Below are 19,659 nucleotides of genomic sequence, written 5' to 3' on the forward strand. Positions count from 1 at the left end.
AAAAAGAGACAATACAAATAACAATAATATCACATCAAATACATACTTCTGTTTCCATTCCTGTATACCAACCTATTTCTATTTATGTTTGTTTTAATTCTCCAACTCAATAACCAAATGATCCCTCATTTTAACATATATTTCCTGATGTTTTAAAATCGTACCACCCTCTCCATTTTTCTCTAAATACTTCCACTTTATCCTCCTCAATATAACACAACTCCTCCATCTTATTAATATATTCAATTCCAGTCCTTCATTGTTGGGGAATCCTGGCCCTGCCAATATTTAGGAATCAAGCTTTCTGCCACACTAAGTAGATAATATCATATACTATTTTTATATTGTTTTACTGACATCTGTTTTGTAGAAAAGGCACAATCAAGGGTCCTTCTGGACTGAAGTCCCCAAAATCTCCTGTATATTTTGAATCATTTCTTGCCAAAATACCTGTAGTTTTGGACATTCCCACCAAATGCGCGCCATTGTCCCTAATACCCCACATCCCCTCCAACACAATGGTGATATTTCCTATCACTGTTTATGTGCCACACTCGGTGTACAATATCATCTAGACAAACATTTATAATTCATTTCAACTGTTCATATTCCTCACCCCGTGTATTAATTTTAACACTTTACTCTTCTGTTGATCATTTATTTTTATACCCAATTCTCTTTCACATTTCTCTAAGAATGTGGGAATTCCAGCTCACATGAGTTATGAACATATAATATCAAGGATTTATAAGATCTTATCTGAATTCATCTTCGAACTCAACAATTTTTCAAATGATAGAATCTCTTCCGCCATCCTTAGCGGCTGGGGAGTGTTGAGACAAAATGTCTTAATTGACTATATCTCAGTTCATCTAGTGCTACAAATATACTCTTTAATTCCTGAAAAGTGCGTATTTTCCACTTATCTATTATTATCTCCCAAACGTGTATTTCTATCTTTAAACCATTTCCCCGACACCTCCCCTCTCCCAGGAGAGAAAAATTCTGTGTCCACCAACGGTAACAATAGTGAATTATAATTCCAAGCCCATAGACTTGTGCAACCCATCTCATATTCTCAACACTTCCATTGTCAACGTGCTACTATTATTGTCTATTACCTTATATTTCCGTGAGATCCAAATGATCTTCTCCAATTGTGTATTGCTTAAAATACTTTCCACTTTCTATTTTTATTCAATTATTTTGGCTATCTCTATTTAATTTTTCTTTAATAGAAACTGTTGGGATTGGTGTATATTTCTTGTATTTTTATCGATATTGGTCTAGTTGTTCCGTTTATACTTTTTAAGGGTTAATATACTGTACATATATTTGGAGGTATATGTATTTTTATGATTGAATTTTTTACATTTTGATGTATATTTTATTTCATTGTATGTTCTAGCACTCCTTTTTACTGTTATTTTATATGTATTGTTATATGATATATGCTATATTGACCAGTAGGGCTACATCATCGTTAATATACAATTTGTTTGTTTATCCCACTTTAATTAGCTGGGATCTGTAGTTCGTCCAGGCCACTTATATTCAGTGCTGTTTTTAGGTCCACAATAATATGGAGGCTAATTTACGTTTCACCTCTCTCCATTAAAATGGCGGTAGCCTAATGTAAGACCTTTAGTATATTGTTTATTTCCGTTGGTCTACAATAAAAAGGTGGCTGGGACTTATGATTCATTCCCTGTTGTTGGTAATATGTCCCCGATCGATTATTGCTATTCGTAGCGGATAATATGTCCCTGTTTTATCATTATTATTTACCATTTATCCCCAACTGGTTAATAAATGCATACCCATTTATGTTTATCTGACAGATATGGACGCAATGTCCTTCCCGCCGGTTCATCCCGCTTGCGCATGCGCGGTGTACTATCATGACGTCTGCTCATGCGCGCGAGACTATTTAAGCTCAGACGTCAGCATGGCGGGCTCATCCCTTTGATAACGTGCTCGGACACGAAACACGTCAGGGAGGAGCATGCCATAGTGACGTCACAACGCAGACGGCCACATGGAAGGCCGGCGGCAATTTTAGAAGTTCTTTTACACATGTGAGTGCTTATGTACTACCTTATTCTTCTGGATATTGGATTAATAAAAATACTACACATTAGTGCTTCATATGTCTCTGGCTTGGTTTATACGAGCCTCTAAAGTGTATATTACCCTAATTCTTGATGATACTGATCCGGTAGTCTGACGCTTGCTTGGAACTGTCCCTGGAAGCAGAGAGTGTCCTGTGAGTGATTGAAGTTGCCTATGATGTGCCAGTCGATTCCGCCATCCTCGCCTAGACCTAGATGACCTCATTTGGATATATATATATGGGCATACCTTTTGCGCTTCTGGTGAGTGTATTCATATTACTGTTCCACGTCATAGAGATCACCAGCACGGATCACGGATCAGCTATTTCTGGACTTGTTTGCTTTGTTATTAAAAAAAACGCACTTCAGTCACTTTCATATCAGTTGACTGTATTAGTTGGATACGTCATTTTTGACGTCTCACTATTTGACACCTTTTAGCGCTTCATAGAGCCCACCTCATTTATCTTTATTAGTATTATTATCATTTATTTGTTACTTTTTAGCGCTACATATATTGATGTACTGGTGTATGGATGGAATTTTTTCACTGTACATAAATCTCACTTCAAGCATATACAACTGGGTCCCAGGTTTATTAGGGTAGCTATGCAGATTTATCCATCTCTGCTGCTGATTCCTGACAGGTGTCTTTATTCAACCTCACAAACCATATATTGATGTAACTAGTGATTGGAAAGCTGCAATATATTACATTTTTTGGTTTTAAGTTTAACCTTGCTTTAACACCCCCATAGAGACAACAGAGACAGGACAGGTGGAACACTCCATGTGACATCATGCACAAAAAACTTTACACAATTGGCCTCTGGAAAAGAATGGTCAAGGTTGAAATCTGACCCTTGATAAAGGGAAACAGGTCACTTCAGATTGGAATGGAGAAAAATAAAAATGCACCTACGACATATTGTCAAGGGTGAAACTGACAATATGTCTGGTAGAGAGATGTAAGAAACCGATGATTACAGGAAGAAATTGATTTCAGTTATTTTTTTCAAAGGGGTGTGCTACCAAATATTAAATTGAGGGTCCCAATAATTTTGTCCAGTCCATTTTTGGGGTTGTGTGTGTAATGTATCAGATTTGTTTTTTTTACTTTTCCACTTTGTGTCAAACCAATACAAACAAAAGAAATAAACATGAGAATGCCAAACCATTTGTAATACGCAATAATTTTCTGGGTACATTAGCTGAAAGAAATGCAAAGGTGCCAATATTTTTGGCCATGACTGGAGATCACGGAAAATTAATCCAAAGTCCCCAAGCATCTACCACAAAAGCCTGAGGATCCCCGAACCAAGAGACAAATCTGTCCAGCTTGGTACTAAACCTGGACATCAGAAGACCAACATCTGGAGTCCCCAACCTTTGACAAAGAACTTCCAACAAATCCAGGTGAAAAACCACCATCTCGGGTCTAGCTGCTGACAATGTAGGAAATCTGCCTACCAATTTTCCACACCAGAAATATGCACAGTAAAGAGAGCAAGAACATGCAGCTCTGCCCAGGACAAGACCATGATCATAAGTGGCATGGCATCTTGTCTTCCTAGCACTGTCTGACTGCACTAAAAGCTGACAAACCTGATGGAAAGTGGATAAATGTTGGGAGAAAAAGAAAAAGCACCTGAATTTGATAGGCAAAAGTCCACTCCTCCACTGATCATGGTCCTTGTACCAACTCTAGAGAACACTTCCATAGCCTGACAGGCATGCATCCACTGTCAGATCGTTCCATGCTATTGGAAGGAGTTTCCCACGTCTGGCATCCAGGAACATACTATGAGGTATGAGGGCTTTTAAATTAAATTAAAATGTTTTTAAATTTAAAGCCTGGATAGAGCATTTGGTTGCTCTGGATTTTGAATAGAGGATCTTGAAGATGGGGGGGGGGATATTTCGTAGTGTAACTGGAACCTTTCCTCCTGTTACATATTTTATAAATTTGTCAAGGGTCTCTACAAAAAGATGTTTTCATTCAAAGTGTAAGTGTATATATGTTAGGAGTTTTCAATTTCAGCTGTCCAGGTATTGAGCCACACATGTAAATAGCGATGAGAGTCAATCTGGAAATTTGTATCTACGCAAAAGAGCAGAGCGGAAGATAACTACTGTAATTCTGTTGGTTGTTCATTGTACAGTTTAAAGAGACACTTTTTAACCTCGAAACGAAAAGTTCACACCTGCAATTCATGTGGTGTTTCCATTTTTTTGACTAACCCCTGCATATGCTAGTCAAAGCCAAAATATACATCTGGAATAGCTAGTGGAAGCCACATTCAACTTGATGTGTTAATGCGGTTTTAACCATTTACCGCCCAGCCAATGGCTGTTTGGCAGCCACAAAAATGCACAAGATTTCCAGGGTGGACGCCATTTGGCGTACTCCCGCACATGCGCAGTTTTCACGCTTGCAGAGCCGCGCAGTAGTGCGATCTGCCACCGGCCGTGTACCTCGGACACGGCCGATGACAGATCTGAGTACCGGCCCGCCGTTGCTGGTACCATGTGACCTGCTGTGACCAATCACAGCAGGTCACATGACAGTTGTATACAATGGATGGCTTCATTCATGCCATCCATTGTATACTAGTGTCTAGCTGTGAATGGTCACAGCGATCATATGCACATATCATGTGATTAGCTGTGATCAAATCACAACTAAGCACAAAAAAAAAAAAAAAAAAACCCTGAATGAATTGATGTCATTCAGGTAAATGCTTGCTTATAGCAAAGTAATTCTTTGCTAAAGGCAAATTGTCTAAAAAAAAAAAAAAAAATACTGGTCACTTCCCCAAAGTAGTACAGTGTTACTATGGTAACATTGTACTACTTTGGTCACAGTGAAATATATAAAACAAATCTTAAAAAAAAGGTAAAAAAAAGGTAATAAAAAATGTAAAATAATAATTAAAAAAAAATATATATATATATATATTTTTTTTTTTCATACTGTCACCAGTCAGTGTCCCTGATCACCGCCATGCCAGTTATATGATGATGCGGTACTGAACTGGTGACAGTATGTAAAAAAAAAATAGTGAAAATAATTTTTTAAATTTTTTCATTTTCCGAAAAATTATGACAAAAAAAATACAACTTCAAAAAACTCGCCATTCCTCTTATGAAGTACGTCGGACTGTCTACTTTACAAAAAGGGGTCATTTGGGGGATATCTGTACTGTTCTGACATTCTTGGACCTCAAGAAATTAGATTGGCTGTCAGTACTTCAGGTTTGATCAATTTTCAGTTCTATACCATAGTTTGTGAACTCTATAACTTTCCTACAAACTAAAAAGTACATCCTAATTTGGGTTATTTTCACCAAAGACATGTAGCAGAATACATCTTGGTCTAAATTAATGAACAATTATTTATTTGCAAACTTTTATAACAGAAACAAAGAAAAACGTGTGTTTTTTCTTCAAAATAAAAACCCCGGCGGTGATTAAATACCACCAAAAGAAAGCTCTAGTGGTGTGAAGAAAATGATAAAATTTTAGTTTGGGTACAATATTATATGACCGCACAATTGTCATTCAAAGTGTGAAAGCGCTGAAACCTGAAAATGGCCTGGGCAGGAAGGTGTAAAATTGCCCAGTATTGAATTGGTTAACATCTCTAGTTCAGTAATCTGAAAACAATTAGCACCTTCAGTCATGAAACCCAAAATGATTAATACCTGTATCAGACTTCCTACAAACATGGATGGAATTATGTAAAGAATACAGTTTAAAAAAAAATGTCATACCTTCCATTTTGTTTTTGGACAATCCACATCTGCACTGGCATGTTCCATGGTGAAATAACTGAGGTGACATGGATTATTGGTGTGGTTCTAAATGTTAGAGTATGTTCCTGAAACTTATTAAAACTGAAAACTATGAATCAATTAAGGCATTACCTATAATGGAAAGTGTACATTCTGTATAAAATTTATTCTATTTTGTATGCTTTGCCTATGTATTGCACACACTGCACTCATTGTGTACACGGCACTAATAATGTTTTCATTACATACAGTGGAACCTCAACTTACGAGTTTAATTCGTTCCGTGGCCGAGCTCGTAACTCAAAATGCTCGCTCGTTAAATCAATTTTCCCCATAAGAAATAATGGAAACGGCCGTAATCCGTTCCAACCCTCAAAATGGCACCTCATATTTTTCATTTTTCTTGTTATTTCATAAGGAAAAAAGCTTTTTACATAACTAATATTATATAAAAACAAAATAGAAAGAAAATATGAAGATATAATAAGGTTGTATACAATTTACTTACCTTGGAGATGATTTTTGTTTTCGCTTAATTCTCATCACTGTCTTCACTTTCACTAGTTCTTGGCCTTTTTGCCACACTTTGCTCACTTCGAGCTGAAGGCCTTTTCTTAAGAAACATGTCTAAGGAAGTCTGTTTCATTCTCCCTTTGAGAATGTTTCTGAAACGACGTAAGCACGTGTCGTTGAAAAGCTCTGTCGCACGACTCGTTGCAATTTTTTCAGGATGGTTCTTTTCAACAAAACCTGCCACCCTCTCCCACATTGCCAAAAAATCCTTGAGGTCTTTTGTACTGATTATCTCTGGCTCTGTCTCCTCTCCCTCCGAAGTAGCTTCAGTTAATGCTTCTGTGTGCCGTTGCTCTTGTAACTCCTTTAACTCGTCAGTCGTAAGTTCCTCGGAGTGCTCCTCAACGAGTTCCTCGATGTCTCTTTCATCCACCTCCAGACCTATAGTCTTGCCAATGGACACGATCTCTTCCTCCACTGGCTCCTCTTCTTCTTCAATCTCAAACCCTTCAAAATCTTTCAGCCACATTTTCAGGCCACAGCTTCTTCCAAGCAGAGGTCAAGGTCCTTTTCGTAACCCCCTGCCAGGCAATATCAATGATTTTGAGGCCTATTGCTATGTTAAAATGCTCCTTCCAAAACTCTCGAAGGGTGAGGTTTGTGTTCTCCGTCACCTCAAAGCAACGGCGAAACAGGTGCTTGGTGTAGAGTTTCTTGAAATTTGATATTACCTGTTGGTCCATTGGCTGGAGGATAGGGGTGGTGTTTGGAGGAAGGTAGAGAACCTTCACAAAATTATACTCATCAAGTATTTCTTCCTCGATCTGTGGTGGATGTGCAGGAGCATTGTCGAGGACGAGAAGGGCTCGCAGGGGCAGGTTGTTGTTCTTCAAATATTTCTTCACCAAAGGACCAAACACAAGGTTTACCCAGTCGATAAAGAACTGCCTGGTGACCCACGCCTTAGGGTTTGCCCTCCACATAACATGGAGTTTCTCCTTTATTATCTTGTGTGCTTTAAAGGCTCTGGGGTTCTCCGAATGGTATACGAGTAGCGGCTTTATTTTGCAGTCACCACTCGCATTGGCACACAGGGCGAGGGTCAACCTATCCTTCATAGGTTTGTGTCCTGGCATCCTCTTCTCCTCTTCGGTGATGTATGTTCTCCTCGGCATCTTCTTCCAGAACAGCCCTGTATCGTCACAGTTGAAGATTTGCTGGGGGATGTATCCTTCTTCCTCGACGAATTCTGCGAAAGTTTTCACAAACTCCTCTGCTGCCTTTACATCAGCACTTGCTGCCTCACCATGCCTAACAACGGAGTGAATCCCCGTCCTTTTCTTAAAATTATCAAACCAGCCCCGACTAGCTTTAAAGGATTCCTCCTCCGTTGAAGTGCCTGGGGTTTGCTGTTGTAAATCTGAAAAAATACTGCGCGCCTTCTCGCAGATTATTCCCTCGGTGACGGTATCTCCGGCAAGTTGTTTTTCCGTCAGCCACACCAACAGCAGATTCTCCATCTTCTCATGCACATCTGTACGGCGCTTTGAAATAATCTTGACACCTTTGGCTGGCTTAATTTTCTTTAGGGACTCCTTCTGTTTTAAGATGGTGCAGATCGTTGACGTTGTACGGTCGTAGTGCTTGGCCAGTTCCTTTACTCGCATGCCTTGCTCATGCTTCTCGACGATTTCGAGCTTTATTTCGAGGGACATCATCCTCCTCTTCTCGGTACTCGCACTACCACTTGCTTTCTTTGGTGCCATGGTTACAACAAAGTTAGAAGTTGGGATTTCAATCACGTGTAGACAGCGAGAGAGAGAGAAAGGCTCGGAGATGGGATGCTGTGACTCATACCCTCTGAGCTGCGCGCGCCTTGAAAATATACACTTAGAGCTGCGCGCGCCTCGAACTCGTATCTTAAAATTCTGCTCGTGTGCCGAAGCAAAAAATCGTCCGAGCGACTGCTCGTATCTCGGAAAACTCGCACGTTAGTTCACTCGTAGGTTGAGGTTCCACTGTATTTGCATTCTTTCGAATCCTGACTAGAAATGAGTATGCCTATGTAACACCGCTTGTTACCATAAAAGTACAATTGTAACATTAATGTGATACCTACATAATCATGTCTATAAAAGACTTATCAATTGTGCCGAATAAACAGAACAGTTATTTGGAAAGATACTGAGCGTATATTTTTGTGTCTGTTCCCTACTGCAGTAGTTACTATTAATTGGAACCACTAATCATTATGAGGATAGTAGTTGCCTATCGATACAATTCCCAGAACATTACCTTTGCTATCTTTAAGATCTGAGCTTTCTGATATGCATACCATTTTTGAGCACCTCTGTATTGCTGGTCAACCTATACAAAAGGGCATCTCTATAGAGCATACACTGCGTTGGTTGCTCCTCTGGAATTTTTTAATCCCTCTTTCGTGATAGCATAGGAAAGAGATCTCAATATGACATTATCTGAGGACAAAAGAGATTTTATTTTTTACTTTAAACACAAATCTAATTCTTTGAACTGCAAGAACACAGATATACAGTTGCAAGAAAAAGTATGTGAACCCGTTGGGATTACATAGAGTTTTGCATGAATTGGGCATAAAATGTGCTCTGAACATGACGTCATCTAAGTCACAACAATAGAAGAACACAGTCTACTGAACATAATACTACACAAACATTAGATGTTGCCATGGTTTAATTGCACATAACATGTAAACATTCACAGTGCAGGGAGGAAAAAGTATGTGAGCCTTTGGATTTAATAACTGCTTGACCCTCCTTTGGCAGCAATAACCTCAACCATACGTTTCCTGTAGTTGCAGATCAGACTTGCACAAAGATCTGGAGTAATTTTGGACCACTCCTCTTCACAAAACGGTTTCAGTGTAGCAATATTCTTGGGATGTCTGGTGTGAATCGCTCTCTTGAGGTCATGCCACAGCATTTCAATCGGGTTGAGGTCAGGACTCTGACTGGGCCACTTAGAAGGCATATTCTGTGCTGTTGCAGCCATTGTTTTGTTGAATTACTTGTATGCTTTGGGTCATTGTCCTGTTGCATCACCCATCCTCTGTGGAGCTTCAGTTGGCGGACAGATGGTCGTACGTTTTCCGGCAAAATGTCTTGATAAACTCTGGAATTTATTTTCCCATCAATGACAACAATCCGTCCGGGCCCTGAGGCAGCAAAGCAGCCCTAAACCATAATGCTTCCTCCGCCATGTTTTACAGTGGGGATGAGGTTTTGATGTTGGTGTGCTGTGCATTTTTTTTCTCCACACATAGTGTTGTGTGTTCTTCCCAAACAACTCAATCTTGGTTTCATCTGTCCACAGTATATTTTGATAGTAGTGCTGTGGAACATCCAGGTGCTCTTTTGCAAACTTCAAACATGCTGCAATATTCTTTTTGGAAAGCAATGGCTTCCTCCGTGGTGTCCTCCCATGTACTCCATTCTTGTTTAATGTTTTCCTTATTGTAGATGTGTCAACAAAAATGTTAGCATGTGCCAGAGATTTCTGTAGGTTCTGTAGGCAAACTGTGTTCTTCTATTGTTGTGACTTAGATGACGTTCAGAGCACATTTTATGCCCAATTCATGCAAAAATCCACGTAATCCCAAGGGGTTCACATACTTTTTCTTGCAACTGTACAGGTGAAACTTGGAAAATTTGATTTATTTCAGTAATGCAACTTAAAAGGTGAAACTAATATATGAGATAGACTCATTACATGCAAAGCAAGATAGTTCAAGCCATGATTTGTCATAATTGTGATGATTATAGCTTACAGCTCATGAAAACCCCAAATCCACAATCTCAGAAAATTAGAATATTACATGCAATCAATAAAACAAGGATTGTACATAGAACAATATCGGACCTCTGAAAAGTATAAGCAAGCATATGTACTCTGTACTTGGTTTGGGCTCCCTTTGCAGCAATTACTGCCTCAATGCGGCGTGGCATGGAAGCTATCAGCCTGTGGAACTGCTGAGGTGTTATGGAAGTCCAGGATGCTTCAATAGCGGCCTTCAGCTCTTCTGCGTTGTTCGGTCTCGGGTCTCTCATCTTTCTCTTGGCAATGCCCCATAGATTCTCTATGGGGTTCAGGTCAGGCGAGTTTGCTGGCCAATCAAGCACAGTAATCCCATGGTCATTGAACCAAGTTTTGCTGCTTTTGGCAGTGTGGGCAGGTGCCAAGTCCGGCTGGAAAATTAAGTCAGCATCCCCATAAAGCTCCTTTGCGGAAGGAAGCATGAAGTGCTCCAAAATCTCCTGGTAGACGGCTGCGTTGACCCTGGACTTAATGAAGCACAGTGGACCAACACCAGCAGATGACATGGCTCCCCAAATCAACACAGACTGAGGAAACTTCATACTGGACTTCAAGAATCTTGCAGTATGTGCCTCTCCATTCTTCCTCCATACTCTGGGTCCTTGGTTTCCAAATGAGATGCAAAAGTTGCTCTCATCAGAAAAGAGGACTTTGGACCACTGAGCAACAGATCAGGTCTGTTTTTCTTTAGCCCAGGTAAGACACTTCTGACGTTGTTTGTTTTTCAGGAGCGGCTTGACAAGAGGAATTTGACATTTGAAGCCCATGTCCAGGATCCGACTGTGTTTGGTGGCTCTTGATGCACTGACTCCAGCCTCAGTCCACTCCTTGTGAAAGTCCCCAACACTTTTGAATGGCCTTTTCCTGACAATCCTCTCCAGGCTGCGGTCATCCCTGCTTCTTCTGCGCCTTTTTCTTCTACACTTTTCCCTTCCACATAACTTTCTATTAATGTGTTTTGATACAGCACTTTGGGAACATCCAACTTCTTTTGTAATTACCTTTTGAGGCTTTCCCCCATTATGGAGGGTGTCAGTGATGGTTTTCTGCACAACTGTCAGGTCAGCAGTCTTTCCCATGATTACGATTCCTACTGAACCAGACTGAGAGACCATTTAAAGGCTCAGGAACCCTTTGCAGGTGTTATGGCTTAATTAGCTGATTAGAGTGGGATACTTTGAGCCTAGAATTTTGCACCTTTTCACAATATTCTAATTTTCTGAGATTGTAGATTTGGGGTTTTCATGCGCTGTAAGCCATAATCATCACAATTATGACAAAACGGCTTGAACTTTCTTGCTTTGCATGTAATGAGTCTATCTCATATATTAATTTCACCTTTTAAGTTGCAGCACTGAAATAAATGAACTTTTCGACAATATTATAATTATTAGAGTTTCACATGTAAGCTCCTGACTAGATAGTTTAGAGTTCCGGAGAGACTACAGAGACTGTTTCCTATTGTCAACCCCACCTGCTGGAGATGTGGGGAATACAGGGGAACACTGTATTATATTTTTCGGACTTGCCTTTGACTCCGATCTTACTGGCAGGATGTATGTGCTTTGAGTGAAGATCTTACAGATCTTTCCCTTGCCCATGATCCAGCAGCCTGTTTACTACACCTTAGCCCTCTTTCCAAACAAAAATATAGACATTCTCTAGTGAGACATCTTTTAAGCTATTCTCATCTGCCAAGAGACTATAGACAGCGGATGGGAAGCTTTGCCGATGCAGGCTAACGTATTGTACCTGTACATCAGCCCACAATGGTGGGTCCAGCGTGGGTCACACAGTGCGCACCTGAGAGCCTGGTATATCGATATATCGCCCGGACACAGCAGATCACATTACCGCTGTGTCAGGGCGATCACATGGTGTTTTAGCATGTGATTTCTGTGTCAAATCACAGCAATCACATAGCAAACAATGCAAAGTGAAACATAAGATTGCTTCACTCTACTCTCACTATGAGCCTGTCAGGCTGTTTGTACACTCACAGACTGCAGTGCAAGATACACCACTGTCTCTGATCACTGCCCCCAGTGTCCCTGCTCATTAACCCAGAGTAGGGGCAATAGGCAATGCAGCCATCCCGTCACCTGTCTAAGTGAGAACAAAAACACCACTGTACACCTGATCATCGCCATACCAGCGTCCTGATCAATGCGATACCGCACACCAGCACCCTGATCACCGCCATACCCCATACCAACACTCTGATAACTGAAATATCCCGTACCAGCACCCTGATCCCCGCCATATAGCATATCAGTGCCCTGATCATCGCTATACCCCATACCAGTATCCTGCACCACTATACCATATCCAAACATCCTGATCACCCCATAAGCTATACCATTATCCTGATCACGTCATGCCCCATATCAGCATCTTGATCACCCCATATGCCATACCAACATCCTGATCAGCCCCATACCAGCATTCTCATCACCTCCATACCATATAACAGTGTTTTGATCACCGTCATGCTTCCAACCAGTTTTCTGGTCACCACCACATCCCATATCGGCGTCCTGATTACCACCATATCTCATGTTAATATCCGGATCACTGCCATACTCTATACCAGCGCCCTGATCACTGCCATACATCATACCAGCATTTTAGGGTCTGAACTGATCAATTTTATTTGTACTCCAAAAATGTAGCAGAATTCATTTTGGCCTAAAACGTATGAATAAAAAATATTTAATTGCAAAAATGATGTACTGATCCCGCTCTGTCATTTTACGTGGCCTACCACTTCGTGGATGAGTTGCTGTTGTTCCCAGTTGCTTCCACTTTGTTATAATATCACTAACAGTTGACCGAGGAATATTTAGCAAGGAAATTTCACAGATGGACTTATTGCACAAATGGCAACCTATCACGTAACACGTTTAAATTCACAAAGCTTCTTAGAGCGACACATTCTTTCACAAATGTTTGTAGAAACAGTCTGCATGCCTAGGTGATTGATTTTATATACTTGTGGCCATGGAGGTGATTGGAACACCTGAATCCAATGATATGGAGGGGTGTCCCAATACTTTTGGCAATACAGTGTATATCTTATACCAGCCTTTCAACCAGGGTGCCTTCTGGGTTATTCAGGGGTGCCTTGACAAAATGTATAAAAATTGCCCTAAATTGTCCAAAATATGAACCCAAACCAGCACATAGATCAAGTCTGACTTTTTGTTATACAATGCCATAGGTTTTCACCATGCAACATTACATCCTTGGACATGGTGTGGTTTACTTTGCAAGAATACATTTTTTCTAATGTGGGGTGCTTTATGTGTGTGGATGCTTCTGCAATATGTAAACTATTAGGGGTGCCTCGAAATTGTACATAATTTTAAAGGGTGCCTTGACTGAAAAAAAGGTTGAGAAACACTGTCCTATACTACAGAATATAATTGAATATTGTAGTTTCAATCTGTAAAGGATTCTGAAGTTGAACTGAGCAGACTCACTGGATATATATAATTTAATTTGCTTTATCTTTCCTCTACAGATTTCTTTCCCTTCACTCAACACAATGCCCACTCCCCCTGGTCTGTAGGAGACTGCAATCTCATCTTGAATAATCTCGCACAAGAAAATAATAATTTTGAACTGAATGGCATTTCTGACTTTAGCACAGTTGTATAGTTTCCTAGATACATTTATAGATACACGCTTTACCTACTTTTTCCAAGATAATTCTCTAGATACATTAGATGTATAAAAACCAATTACGATAATTAGTTTATTGTTTATCATTTGCTAAAATACAAAAATCACGCTTACTACACTCTCTATAGAAAACTGATAATGCTCTGTGACAATAATGCCATGGGTTGCTCATTGTGTTAAATATCTATTAGTAAAACAAAGATTGTATATAGTTAATATGATACAAAACAATATCACCTCTCAAAAATGGAAATTAATATTTGCCCAAAAACATAAAATGTTCTTTTTAACAATTAAAGGGGATTTCCAGGAATCATCTGTATTGCATACTAACATATTGCATATTTCATGCCTGATGGGCATCTGGGTAAGCTGGAAATCACTGTAGCAGCAGCCATGATCTTCAGGGTCCTGCTGGGGTTTGTGTTGGGGTGAAGTCACTATCATATCTAATCAGATAAAGTCTTGTAATTGTGACAGTGTCAAGCAAATGACCCCAAGTTCTGTGTGCAGAAGCTGCTCGCACAGAACCCAAGCAAGCTTGCGATTGTCACTGTAGTAATACTGACTACTAAAGTGATTTTAACCTTCACGCGCTGGATATAAGGTATGAGATATGCACACTTACATTAACCCATGCTGGGCCAATGCAAGTACGCAATATATGGAATTCAGCTTTAAATGTTTTGTACACCAAAAACGGAATGGATCTCCAGGATTTAAAACACAAGATCTTTTTTCTAGAATTCCCACTTCCGCCCCCTGGAAAGACCACTGCTGCAATAACTTCATATAGATTAACAAATGTATTTAAAGAGGTATTAAACCCCAAACCAAAAATGTAATATAATGCAGCTTATCTATTATTAGATGTGGGGGAAGCATCAATTTTCTATTTTAGGCTTATTTCCCCTCTATTTTCACCTGGTGATCTGGCCAATACCGCACCTCCTGTATTAGAGTACATCCATTCTAGATAAAGGGGCAAAGTGGGCAAAGCAGACAGTAGCACTGTCAGTGAAGGGGGGGTGGAGTAAGATGTACTAGCAGATTTAAATACACTAACAAACTGAAGCCAAACTCCAGATCAACATTTTTAATAAGTTACAGCAACAGTTTTATTTTATTTTCGGATAAAGGTTTTACATGAATACATAAAAGCTGATCATTGTGAGCAACCCTGCCAGTATAAATGGCTTGCCTCATCCATGTAGATTGATAATTCTGCTGGAGAGCTTGTTCTTTTGAAGAAAAAAAAAGGACTTACTGGCTAGATCACCAATGAAAATAGAGGGAGAGCCTTAAAAAAGAAAACAAATGCAGCCATTACATCTAAGAACTGGTAAGCTGCAATAAAATAAATGTTTGCTTTGGGGTTTAAGACTGCTTTAAGTCTGTTCGCAGAAAAAAACATGTATTTGACCAATAAAAAATCCTTGATTGGCCTAAGGCTGAAAACAAAAAGCTACAGCACAGAAGAAACCAAGCAGGCCAAAACAGAATCCTGAAGTGATAAAACTTTCACCATAAGATTAAACTGAATGAAAAGGGCAGACATTGGACCGTAGTCCATGGACTTTATAGGCACCACATCAAGTTATCATAAAATGACACAATGACACAAAACTTAACTTATTTTAATTGTGCATTAATAAAGATTGAGTATTTTATTATAACTTAGTGTGGTGCCTATAAAGTCCATGGACTACGGTCCAATGTCTGCCCTTTTCATTAAATTAAGGGACAAGGCATCTTTGCATTTGTAAAGCACCATACACATGATGAGAATATTGGACGTACAATCATCCATTTTATTTTTTGTATGCTAGAATCATATCGAAAGTAAAGACGTTACTAAAGTTAACTAAAGTTACGAAAATTCTTGTACAACAGAAAGAAAATTCGGAAGAGATGTAATGTAGTTGTATTGCATTTTTGGACGAAAATGGTACTGATTAAATGAAAATTGATGATCTGTCATCGTACAAGAAAAATGTTCATGCTTATCCCCTCAAATACATTCGGATGAAAGCAGTGTACTAAAACAATCAGATTATGATACGATTGCTTCAAAAGCGGTATTTTTCATACAATTTTCTGATTTAAGCTTTAGGATGATGAGCACCTTAATATATCCAACCACAGTGATCGTGTTTCCATTTTGTAAACTATTCACAATAAGACTAAAGTTAAACACAGAGCCCAATATAAGTTTACATTGGCCTCAGACTTTTAAACTGTGATACCATTTCCGACTACCTTTTCATCTTAATAAAGTTTAACGCAGTATCTGTTAAAAAGTTCCCCTTTCTTTTCTAGACCCTACAGACAGGAAACAAGAGCAATGCATATGAACAAATGATGGTTGTTACCAGTAAGGTAGCACAACTCTGGAAGAAGGTGCACAGCACGGGGAGAATCAGCTGCATCAATCTTAACTTTCATGGTACTGACCAGCATGGGTTGGAACAAATCAGTAAGTTCTAGATTGTATTGCTGGAAAGAAAGAAAACAGAAACCAATCCATTCAGATTATTTCATTTATTTATATGGTACCATTATACTCGACAGCAGTTTACATTGTGTATACAGCCCCTGCAAAAAAGAACATTTTGTAGGGTGTCATTGCTGACCTTTCCTTTTGAAACTTTTATTTCCCTTGCTGTCCTGCTACTGATGCAGCTTCAATGCTGTCTGAGTCGCTGACCTAAAATAAGCTTATAGGTAAGGAAATATGAAACTTCTGTGACACTAATTTATAGAATGCTTGTTTCAGGCCAGTGCCTCAAAAGTGTTAAAAGCAAAGTGAAGTAAAGCAGGGCATACACTTTTTTTTCCATTCATTCAGCAGGTTGAACAAAAATAACCTGCTGCTGGTCAGAATACACAGATTAGCGGAGCATTGGCTGCAAGCTCTGATCAAATGCTGTTTTTACTGCATGATCGCTTGACAGAAGACAGTTTCTTGACCGACTTCTGTTGAACAGTCAGCAGTAAACATGGACCGGACGTCAGAGACGGTTCCCGCTGAATCAGCCAATTATCGGTCAGTGTATACCCTGCTTAACACTTTCAGAATTAAGTAAGCAATGGCAATCCTCAACATGACTGATGTACTTTAAAACAACTCTTTTATAAAATCTGTGGAGGGCACAATATTAACCAATGAAATAAGAAGACATAGGAAATGCCCTAAAGCTAGAAACAGCAATCTACCTTTAAAATGGCACAATTAGGCTGTAATCATACTAAATCTTTATAGTACAAAAATATATAAAAATCCATTTAGACCACATTATACTTGCATGGAAATTTAAAATCACATTTAATCACAAAAAGGACCTAAATCCATTGGATGAATACATATAATGATCCCATACAGAAATATTTCCAAGGTCTTAAAGATATTTGCAATATAAAATTAATGCTATATTAAATACCATAATATGATAAACCCATCACTATTCACTGTACTCCATTAAGAAAAAAAGTAAACAAGATGTTAAATAAGCATGTTCAGCTGCCTGAGCCATCAAGGTGGCAGTGCTCTTATAAAATATAATTATGAATAAAGGAAACTTCTGAGGAAAGACTAGGACTAATATATTATTAACTGAAAAAGTAAAAAAACACAAAAAGAAATAATAATCTGAAGAAGAAAAATGCAAAGCTATGATTGAAATCGGTTAAAAGAATACAGAAAAAAAAAACCTGTCTTTAGGAAGGAAAATCCCACACAAAATTAGATCAGGCATGTGACATAAGTAACATTAATAAGGACAAGTAAACTAACAGCATTTATGCACAATAGAAACAGGGTAAGGGTTTGTAAAAGTGATGATTGAGTGGCTATAAAGACACCCAGAGCACTTCTACTTTACAGCCAGGAGCTGGCTGATGAAAAATGGGCACAAGCTGGTGGCTGCTACCACAGCCAACAGCTTGTGCTAAACCCTTCACTCTTTGGACGTACTACAAACATCCAAATAGCTGAACTAGTGAAACAAGAACTCTCTTGGAAGCAAATTTTAGATCGCTCTCCTACCTAATCCAGTTTACCCTAGAGATTTGCATATAGGGGATACTTGATGAGGAATTATGCCACAAATAAGACAGGATATTCCTGCATGAGATGCTCTTTATGGCACATAAATAAATTGTGCTCACATGGATGCAGGCTGCTCCCTCCCCACACCTCAAATTTCTCAGTGGATTCTAATGGTTATCCCATATAAAAAAGTAATATATCAGAACAGGGACTGGGGGGGGTATAAGTAGCTTGGACATGGCGGCATCAACATGCTTCTTGGATAGCTCTGCCGGATCCTGCCCAGACACCCAGTCTAGCCCGCCCTGAAAGCTGCAACACATACCTGGCGACAGCAAACATTCGTCGGCACAGAAGGGACAAACAATCAGGAGATTACTTAGTACATATTTGTGTCAAAAAACTCATTCAAAGTCCCTTGTGGTGCAAAATAAAAAACTCCAAATCAAATTCTTAGCCTTCCACCTTCCACCCGTGCACACCAACATCAAATGCACTCACCAGATTAAGGTGAATGTAGAGCCTTTGGGATTTTAATAGGGAATCCCACACCCTCTTTCCATCCACTCAAAGTTAGCCTCCCAAAGATAGGATCCTCTTTCAGGTCCTCACCGTGGTCTCCTCGCTTCCTCCACCGTGTTCTCAGAGAAAAAAACTTACATAGTGTAATATTGCCAAGATCATTCTGATCCTATATTGAACAAACTCCAGGCCACTCACATTTCAAATGAATAATAAAAGCACATTTATTGGGCCCAAGACAGCCAGATAATCACAGACAGCAAATCCTCCAGGGTTCCCACATCAATACAGCCAGATGAGGCAGAGACTTAACCAATATTCAACACGAATCCCACAAAATGGCCGCTGGAACGCACCGCTCAGCGTGCGCTCCACTCACCGGAAGTGACGTCAGACGTACAGCAAATGGACCGGAAATGCGTCAACGCGTTTCACCCCTCCCATCGGGCGTTCTCAAGGTCTTGAGGACTATGCTATTTTGTTATTTAATATTATCTAGTTTGCGCTGTTTATTTTTCACATTTCACTTGTTTGTGTATTCACAATTTTTGTACAGCAGCAATTTAGAAGAGTGATTTATTTATTTATTCATTTATTTGATCTTGATTGGCGCAGGGATATATTTTTTCTTTTAATCAGGAGATTACACACTATTTCCTGCGGCAACGTTTGGTAGTATCTCTGGCCTAGACCATCACCCTTTCATGCAAGATGGTGCCGATGAAAACCGGAGAGGCTTCCTCCTCCTCCTAATCCAAGAAATCATCTGCTGTACAGCTACTCTCCATGGCAGCAGCAGTCACTTCAGCAGTCCGCCCGGATTCCCCTAATCCCTACACCTATACTGCCTTGCACAGACTCTCCTGTGGATTCCACCTCCTCCCCACGTCCAACGCTGTAGCGACAGTGACCTCTGGGGGATGATCACCGACCTGCCGTCAAAGCAAGATATGCAGGCTATGGCAACCTCAATTGTCAACGAGAGAGAGAGAAAGAGAGAGATCCATGACCTCTTCCAACAGATTGACTTGGTGGAGGAGAGAGTGACCGCCCTGGAGTCTCCCTTCACTGGCACAGATGCCCGGCTCTCAGAACTGGAGCGGGCGCAATCATACTACCGACGCTAGCTTAC

The 19,659-nt window shown here is 39.8% G+C and overlaps 1 protein-coding gene across 1 annotated transcript in view; it reads right to left on the reverse strand.

Moving 5' to 3' along the window:
• PIWIL4 (piwi like RNA-mediated gene silencing 4) overlaps window positions 1–19,659 on the reverse strand; it is a 277,179-nt gene that overhangs the window by 210,370 nt on the left and 47,150 nt on the right. Inside the window, exon 4 of the mRNA XM_089687941.1 lies at window positions 16,330–16,453. Within this exon, the coding sequence (XP_089544067.1) occupies window positions 16,330–16,453 (124 nt within the window). The remainder of the gene's footprint in view (window positions 1–16,329; window positions 16,454–19,659) is intronic.

Source organism: Staurois parvus, unplaced genomic scaffold, assembly GCF_062004578.1.
Source record: "Staurois parvus isolate SC_StPar_1 unplaced genomic scaffold, SC_StPar_1.0 ptg000440l, whole genome shotgun sequence".
NCBI lineage: Eukaryota > Metazoa > Chordata > Amphibia > Anura > Ranidae > Staurois > Staurois parvus.